The 10121-nt window shown below is 36.0% G+C and overlaps 1 protein-coding gene across 1 annotated transcript; it reads left to right on the top strand.

The window, feature by feature from the left end:
* Positions 1–7729: 7729 nt before the first annotated feature.
* Positions 7730–9329, top strand: LOC103425075 (fatty acid elongase 3-like). Its single transcript, XM_008363151.4, has one exon. The coding sequence runs from the start codon at positions 8222–8224 to the stop codon at positions 9128–9130; it is 909 nt and encodes a 302-aa protein (XP_008361373.3). The 5' UTR covers positions 7730–8221; the 3' UTR covers positions 9131–9329.
* Positions 9330–10121: the final 792 nt, after the last annotated feature.

The following is a 10121-nucleotide window of genomic DNA, read 5'->3' as shown; positions in this document are numbered from 1 at the left end:
GCTGGTAGCTTATCCAATTTATTATTTTCATTCAATTCCAATTGCAAACTTTCCATGATATTCATGTCTTTTAAATCCATCCTCGCCTTGAGTGTGTCCTTTGATTTCTCTGTATTCAACAATGTCCCAATCAAAATATTAAATATGTTCTTCTCAATATGCATGACATCAAGATTATGCCTAATCTTCAATTTCGACCAATATTCCAACTAAAAAAAAATACTCTTCCTTGTTCAGTTTAATTATTTAGCATTCCACTTCATCTTCTTGTCTTTATTATCACGATGCTTACCAAACGTGCGAGGAACAATATAATCTAATTGATCAAGTATGTCCTCGCCTAAGAAATCTCTCGGACGATTTCTCATCTCTCGACGACCATTAAAGAGTGCAGTATTCTTCCGCCATGAATGATTCATTGGAAAATAGCGATGGTGTCCACTATGACAATACTTACTTCTCAGCTTGATGTACGACCTATCCTCAACTATTGCAGCTGTTGTAGCTTTGATTCTTGAGCTATGACAATGACAAGAAAATGGTTTGAATAATCAACTGAAATATATATAAAACACTATAATCATTTAAGCATGCGTATGACTTTAACAATTACAACATCACAAACTTGTATTTTTAGCTTTTCTAACAACTTATTTTAGTCGTCGTCTGAATGATAGGCTTGTTTGGACCAGGCGTTTGGATTATCTTATGCATTGCTTATAGCTTGGTTTTGGCTTGTAGGCTTAATATAGTAGGTTTCACATTGGCTTTATATGTTTGACATTGCAAACTTGTAGGCTTTATATTTGCTTGTATGCTTCATTAGTGCTAGCAGACTTTCTTATAAAACAAGTACAATAACTTGGCATATGTGAATGTCATGAATTTCTTATGATAGCGAGTATAATTTAGCCTGTTAGCTCAATACCTCTTCTTTCTTCCTTCCAGAAGGAAAGTGAATGAGAGTGATGAAGAAGATTTAGGCTTCAAGTTTAAACGGATGATCCACCATTGGGGGTAGTGAAAGGAGGGCCCCAATTGGTAGGAAAAAAAAAACCCGCAACCCCTTGGGGTTATCTTGCACTTGGAAGAAGAAGTAGAAAAAAAAGGAATAAATAGTGATAATTTGATTCTTATTTGATTTGTGAAGCAGGCACAATGAATTGAGAAAAAGTCAGTTTGTAATGATATATGGTCACTATGGAATTGGAAAATGGTGGTTAATAACAGGATAGTTATGGTAGGTAAGGAGTATTCTTGTACTTGATGATTTGCTTGGATTGCATGGGATAGCACAAGTGCAGGAGTGTAGTTTTGCATATTTGTTTTTTACCATCAGTGTATTTTAATTCTCACTCTCTCATTAGCAACAGAACAAACCCTTGACCTATATGTGGTGGGTTTTGCCGTGTGTTTTGAAGGAATCAGCACTGAGGAGACGATACATTTTACAATACTTCGGAGAATAGAACGATCAAGTACCAATCTATATACTTTTTATTTATTTATTAATGCATACAATATTTGGAGTTTTAGGATACAAATTTTATTAATTCTGTCACTTTAATAATATCATATGGCTTTTATGTATACACACACACATCCTACGGAAGGCATGTATCCTATCTTATTGAAATTAATATATCTTTTCCTCGTTTATGTAAATTCCATATCTAGCTACTCGAAATTATTTTAATCTAAAACATATGGTGTTTAAAAAATAAGTCTTAGTAAGTTAATATTGTACAGTTGGACATCATGGACAGACAATGGATTTGTATCGGAATCTCCTTAGTTTGGAATATAGAGAAGGGGTCAAGTCATTCATTGACGTTGCTCGTCACCATGTGAACTAGAATAATAAAATATCATGTCCTTATAAAGTTTGCCATAACAGATTTTTTCATTTTGTTGAAGATGTTCATCTTCATTTGTTGAATTCTGGTATGGATATGAATTATGATACATGGATATATCATGGGGAGCGAATCCATCAAGTGCAAGGACAAACTTCAGGATTTACGAATGGCGAGCAGACTAGTAATCCTAATGGCAACATGGTCAATATGATTGATGATGCATTTCAAATATTGGATGATAATGATGATGATGAAGATACAATGGGTTATCAAGATACGTTGTGGAGTGGTTAGGTGACTAATGCTCATAGGGTAGATTTTAATAATTATGAGAAGTTGCTTCATAAAGCTCAAATGGAACTATACACTAGATCCAATGAATATACAGTTTTGACCTATGTTGGGGAATTAATTCATAACAAAGTTGACAACCATATGTCTGACAGGGCAGTTGATAAGATGTTAGTAATGATGAAGAAGATGTGTCCCCAACCCAACCACGTTCCTAAATCATTCTATGAGTGCAAGGAGATATTGAGAAGTCTTGATTAGGGTATGAAAATATCCATGCTTGTTACTACGATTGTGCATTGTTTTATAAAGAACATGAAAAGAAAGATAGATGTCCAGTGTGTAATGAACCAAGGTATAAGGCTAGTGCTTGTGAGCAAAGAAAGAAAGTTTCGATAAAAGTATTGCGGTATTTTCCACTTAAACTAAGGTTGCAAAGGTTGTTCATGTCAAGACATATGAGCAAAGACATGAGGTGGCACAAGGATAAAAGAGTCAATGATGTGAACACAATGAGGCATCCAGCAGACTCTATTGCTTGGAAAGAGTTTGAAAAAAATGTACCATGATTTTGCTCAAGACCCACGAAATGTTAGATTGGGCCTTGCAACTGATAGATTTAATCCTTCTTCGAATATGATCAAGCCTTATAGTATGTGGCCAGTTGTTTTGTTTTCGTATAATTTTCCCCCATGGAAATGTATGAAAAAGCCATTCTCTTTTCTCACCTTGTTAATTCCTGGACCTAATGCACCTGGAAATGAGATTGATGTATATTTGCGTCCATTAATAGATGAGCTTCAGGAATTATAGGAAAGTGGCGTTCAAACTTATGATAAGATGGCTACATGTACTTTTAATTTGCGTGCAGCTGTGATATGGACCATCATGATTTTCCTGCTTATGGAAATTTATCAAGTTGGAGCACTCACGGTAAGTTGGCATTCCAGTATGTAATGTGCAACTTTCATGAAAACGTTATGAACAAACACCATTAAGAAAATAAGGAAAATCTTCTACAATCATCCACCGAATAGCAATCACGAGCACTACATGGAACCAACACCATCGTGAAATTTTAAGGCTCGTTACCAGACAAGATAGTGATCAAAACTATAAATACTGAAACTGATAAGGATTCGATCAAATAAGTAAAATAATAAAACTTTAAGACAATAATCAAAGGCTAGCACTATCTTTCAACCAAAAAAGGCCAACAATATCTGATTTATGATTTGGAATTTGGGAGAATAAAATCTTGGATTTTAGGGTTACAAGTTTAGAAATTGCCATAGTTCATTCAAACAAAAGTTTAATTATGCGCATAACCTAAAACAAAATTAAGATGAGGTAAGACCTTACTCAATTGCAGCCACCAAGTTAGATGCAAGTATCTGGGTGTTGAGGAGAGTGACTCAGGGCAGTGAGGCAAATCAGAGTGCAATGGGAAAAAAAAAGGGTGCGATTTGTGGGAGATGAAGGGGAGATGGGTGGCCACCGATGATGGCAACCACCGAAGAACAAAAGAGGGCAATGAAGGGGTGGGGTGAAAAGTGACGAAGTGAGAGTGGATACTCTCTCTGTTTACAAAACCAAAGGAAGGTGGACTCTGTGGAAGATTAAAATAAAGATTCAATTATTTTATTTTATGTTTTAATATTTGGCTTTTATGAATAATTATATTTATATATATATATATATATATATGTATGTATAATCAGTGAGGCATCTTTAGCCTCACAATTGCGTATGCCATATTATTTAACATTATGTGACGCATTCTACAATTCATCACAAATAAACTTTCATATGGGCGGTAAAATTTCCCGCCCATTTATATGTGGCGAATCTGAAAGTTATATGTGATGCATACAATCCAAAAAATCAATTGGTCTAGCGAAAGTTTTTAGGTGACGCTTTCTAAAATCTCCTCACTTATTCTCGTAATATATGACAAATATTTGGGCGCCACCATAAATTCCGTCACATATTCCCTGTTTTCTTGTAGTGTTCGTTAAAGTGAACAGTACCGAGAGTGTTTCATTAAAGTTCCCAAAAATTCATTAAACAAGACAATTGTAATCTGAAATGATTCGAGTGCATTGGTACGATGATAGTGTTATGTTAAGTCACCCACGAATGCATTAATTGTTGTAAATCGCTTAACGTGTGTGACTCACGAGTGTACTGCGTGCAATATTTTAAAGATTAATTAGACGTTTAATGCATTTATGGTGAGGAAAAGTTTAACGCCCCTATGTTCTTATTGAGATATGATTTCTTAAATATAAGTTGGAGTATGATGATCCATCATAATTCATTCGTGATTTATCTACATTACATGATTAATATTGGACCTTTCCGGACGAGATATGATTTTGAATCCCTAAAGCAACCAAGTAATTGAGAACTAGGAAGACTTTTGGTGTAATAAAGTTAGTGGCACCACCATATATCGATATCTTCCGCATGCAGCCGCACCAAACAATACGTTGTAGAAGATGGCTTTTCTCCTGATGGCTTTTATCATTGAAAGATGACGAAAACACATAATTAGAAGGAAGTCCAATGAATTTTCTTACTTCCGCTATTCGAACATTATTATCGTCTTCCAAATCAGTAGATATAGGGTTTTAAAAAGATTAAAGGAAGATTGATTACTCTAACTATTAGTACCAGAGTAATACTCACAATCTCGAGCCAAATGAATTTACGCGTGGTACTTAACTGTGAGTTGTCACCGTTATGTATTTATGTAGGATTTACAAATTACGCAACAACGATGACTACTGGTAGCGAAACTTGAACTTTGATGAGGAGACACACAAGGCTGTGAACTTACCAACTAAGAAAATCCTTGTTGGCTTCAAATCATTAGATGTTTATTGTAAAGGGAAGTTATTTTCACATTTTTTTTACCTTATATTCTTTTGTTTTAGTGGTATTCATCAATTCCCTCCCCCCTAAACTTGTGACCATTGGCCAATTTCCCCCCTCAACTTTAATTTTGGCCAATTTCTCCCCTCAACTCTCATAATTAGTCGATTTCCCCCCTCAACTTTAATTTGGCCAATTTCTCTCCTCAACTCTCATAATTAGTCAATTTGCACCCTACTGTTAATTTTTTTTTAATTTTCCATCTATTCTTTTTTTTTTCTTTCAATCTTTCTAATAACTTCCAACAAAGTCCTAAAATTAACATAAACTCACCTGCATAATATAGGGTAAAATGTACAAAAACATAATACAATTAGTATGTGATATGGGTTGATTATAAGAAAAAGTTATGAATCGGGTTTAAAGCATGTAGAAGAAGAAATAATAATCCTAAACTCATGGATCAGACCTATTTCAATAAAATGGGTTATTCTTAATAAGGAGTCGAAAATTATGAATTGACTAGCCATTTTTGCACTAAAGCTCGATTCTCCGCAATTTACTTGAACTTAGCTTTCACTTTTATAAAGAAAATTGTATTCACATACAAAAATGTACACATCAATCCTTTTCGTTATCAATTTTGTATAGTAAAAAATCAAATAAAATTACTCCATACTGATTTATTATGATTAATAATACTATCTATGATAAATTGTAAAATTCTAAATTTTAATCTATTTGTAATAGGATAAATACATAGGAAAATGATTAACATACATCTTATTTAGTTTCTTACACACACTTGTTTAATTATGATCAAATTAAAAAATTAACTGTAGGGTGCAAATTGACAAATTATGAGAGTTGAGGGGGGAAATTGGCCAAATTAAAGTTGAGGGGGGAAATTGACTAATTATGAGAGTTGAGGGGGGAAATTGATGAATACCTCTTTGTTTTATAATGTTTATTGATTCTCTTTTAATTTATTCAATCTAATGACTAAAAATTCACACAAAATATAATAAGAGATTAAAAAAAATGTACATAAATCACTTCGGATTTGAGAGGATTTTAAAAGACTTTAAAATCCTAGTGTAGTCAATTAAAAGATTTTAAAGGATTTTAGAATCCATTCAAATCTAGGTGTAGTCAATTAAAAGATTTTAAAGGATTTTAAAATCCATCCAAATCTAAGAGTATTAAAAAAATTAAGATTTTGGAGGATTTCAATAAGTTGTGGATTTTGAGGGATTTGAGAGCAAAAAGTATATATAACCAAGACTAAAAATAATCCAACCTCACCCCCTAGGATTTCAAATCCTTCCACCACAATCCATTCAAATTCTTTAAAATCCATATGAATTTTGTAGGAGTCTTTAATCCTTTTAAATCCTATAAAATCTATCACTTTTAAAATCCTTTAAAATCTTAGTTTGACTACACCCCCTAAGTGTAGGCCGGAATCTAAACATATTTGGCCTAATTTAAGTTGAATGCACCAACGCGGAAATTTTGACATCTTTGGCCTCATGTTCCTATACGTGCTTCTCATCACTAGTGTAATTAATTAAAGAGTGTGTGGATCGCACATCCATTTTTACTTCTCATACATCCCTTGTTAATTTATGTCATTTGATCTTCTTCAATTCATCTAATCTGATGGCTGAAAATTAGAAGGGTGTGTGAAAAGTAAAAAAAAAAATGTATAGATATCACACTCCTTAATTAATAATTATTTTGGCACTACATGTGAAATGTGTTGAGAGCATATATACAACCTCAAATGTATACACTATATAGAATCAAAACATCATATATCTTCAAAAAAATTTAACAAACAATATTATTATTATCTACAATAAGAAAATAGAAAAGTGGACTAAGTCTCACAATAGACTATTAATAATATGGTTCAAATTTCGTCACATATATCCTCCGTTATATTAGATTTATGTAACAAGAGAAGGGGTCCTTCTAAGATAAAGCATGATCATGACGATCAACAGTCCATTTCCTTTCCTATTTGCATTGTTTTATGTAATTAATTAAGTTGTGGAATTTTAATTTCCAATTATACCAATACGTTCGCGACAAATGTTTGATTCATTGAGCTTAAGAAAACCTAAGGCCTAATTGGATAAATGGTCCACTGGTAATAAGGTATTTAGAACATAACCTTTGTGGTAAAAAAAATTCGGATTTAAACCCCTATAGTGAAATCTGTTAGGATTTATGCCCAAAACTCAAACTTCCATCCTTCCCCATTAGTAGCCAACACATGAGGGTCACATGTGAGGCAAAGAAGATTATTTCATCATTAGTAGTGTGCCCAAAACTAAAACCCTCATTCCTGGCGTTCCCAATTCTGAAACACGGAGAATAATGCATGGCAAGATAGTAGGAATGAGTCGCGGGGATGGAACCAGATGAGGAGACAGTATCACTCCACCAAAGGGTTGGGGTAATGGTGTCAATTCTTGGGAAGGAGGCTATCAGGATGTTGCCTCTATGACAGGTAGTAGATGGGCTGATCAGAAAAATAATTCGGGTCCTGTGAAAACTGGGAGTATGTTCTTAGTCAAAACAGCAAATCTCTAAAAGATAGAGAATGGAAAGATCGTGGGGGAGATGAATGGGATCGAAAACAGTGGTAGAGCCATAACAAATAGAAAAATAATTTGGATCTTCCAGCACTAACATCTTCAAAATTCATTTTGATTTCTGACCATGATTGCGATTACGATTTCACCGTTTCACACTAATTTCTAATGATGATTGCGATTGCGATTTCGATCTCTAAGTTGGACACTGCAATTTTATCACCCAGCTGCAGATAGAAGGGATGAAATGACCATTTTAGCCTCATAAGTGACCCTGCACGTGTTTTTTCCAACACTATTTATTGGCTTCATGGCGACCGGTCATTTGATTCAGTTTCCAACTTGTAGTTGTCCATCCACTTATCCACCCATCCCCCAAAAAGACTCAAATTAAAAGACCCCTCAAATTCCCAAACCATAAAAATAAAAGTTGGAAGCAAAAATTGTGAATGAATGATTCGATGTGAGCCAGAGCCACCAGACCCACCCGCTACCGCGTGAAGGGCCGTCTCCCGTCGTTTTCTCCGCCCCCTAAAACGACGAGACGCTTCACTTCTACCGTCTGATCCGTCCCCAGCCCGGCAAAAAATAATGTCGGGTATCCAGGCCCTCACGTTCTGGCTCTCGGAGCACCCCACCATCGTCGGGTTCCGGTGGTCCCACACCCACTCCTGGGGCTCCACGTGGTCCTTCCTCTTCACCGCCATCGCCGTCTACATAACCCTCTCCCTCCTCCTCCACCTCTTCCTCCTCGCTGTAAACCGGTCGGGTCGACCCGTACCTCTCGGACCTATTCCAGCCGTCCACAGCCTCGCGATGGCCCTAATATCGTTCACAATATTCGCCGGAGTCACCCTCTCCTCCGCCGCAGAAATCCGCGAGACACGGTGGTTCTGGCCACGGTCCAAAACCCCATTCCAGTGGCTCCTCTGCTTCCCGCTCGGGACCCGGCCGTCGGGTCGGGTCTTCTTCTGGTCCTACGTGTACTACCTCTCCAGATTTCCCCACATGCTCCGCACATTCTTCACCATTCTCCGCCGCCGCAGGCTCGTCCCCTTCCAGCTCTTCAACCACTCGATCCTCACCGTCATCTCGTTCCTCTGGCTCGAGTTTTCGCAGTCGATTCAGGTCATGGCGATCCTCTGCACGACGCTCGTCTACTCCGTGGTTTACGGGTACCGGTTCTGGACCGCCGTGGGGCTGCCGGGCGCATGTTTTCCGGTGGTGGTGAACTGCCAGATTGCACTGCTGGTCTGCAACGTGGCCTGCCACGTCGGCGTCCTGATGGTGCATTTCATGAAAGGCGGGTGCAACGGGATTGGTGCATGGGTTTTCAATTCCGTCCTCAACGGTGTGATTCTGTTGGCATTTTTGAATTTTTACGTCAGAATTCATTTGGGGTTTTTTAATAAGAAGGGGAAGGCAAGGGGTGCTAGCAGCGGAGCTGGCGGCGCCGATGCGGCGGCCAAGTCTGTTGGACTGAAGGACAAGGAGCTTTGATGGTGTAGGATGTAATTTTAGGGGCGGAAATTTAAGTTTTTGGGGGAGTGTACTTTTTTTGGAATTTGTACAATGTCTACAAATTAGGACAATTACGATCACGAAAATTCTATTATGTTCTAGTGTATAATATGTGTTTTGAAAGGCTAAAATCTTCTACAAAAGAAATATCAAATTATAAAGATAAAATTACAAGTGATGACTGTGGTATTCTAAAGTCTTCTGCAAAATATTATTTTATTATTTAAATAGAATCTTAAATGATCGTAATTAATTATTAAAAAAATATTGAAATATAATATTTATTGGTTGAAATATTGGTGAAATAAAAGATCCATCGTTAAAATAAATTAAAAATAAATTAAACATTGATGTCAAATTTGACTTCAAATTACAAAATCTTTAAATTCAATTAGTAAATAACAATTTGATAAAAAAAACTTTTAATGTCAAATATGCATAATAACATTTCACATAAGATCTTGATATCTCATACTCTGACAATCCAACAATCAAGAATTCATCGATTACAGATGTTGATATCTAGTATCCGTAGTATCCACACGTAGTAGCATCAAACCGCATCACATTATGACAGAATACTACTTCACACCATCTCTTTTGACTATTAGATGTGACGGGTTCATCTTATCCCTCTTCAACTTTAGATTGATAATTATCACCAAATATGCAACTTTATGCTTCTTAAAAAATCCAACTAACACAAACATTAACGTTCGGTAATTGTATTGTTTAGTACATTAGCGAAATGATCTTTAATTTACTGCTCTAAGACGGATGATATCTTACTATGCGTATAATTTTGCAAATTGATTTGGCAAATTGGCATCATCGATTGAATGTATCATGGTTCATACTTCATAGTAAGATATGTGCTCAACTTAAATAGGCTGGAGACAAATTATGGGGCGCATGAAACCCATCACAAACAAATTTTATCTACGCACACATACGCGGGTTAGATTTGTTG

This window comes from Malus domestica, chromosome 15 (assembly GCF_042453785.1).
Source record: "Malus domestica chromosome 15, GDT2T_hap1".
Taxonomy (NCBI): Eukaryota; Viridiplantae; Streptophyta; class Magnoliopsida; order Rosales; family Rosaceae; genus Malus; species Malus domestica.
Note: the sequence above shows the minus strand (reverse complement) of the source record. Positions and strands in the feature narration are given on the sequence as shown.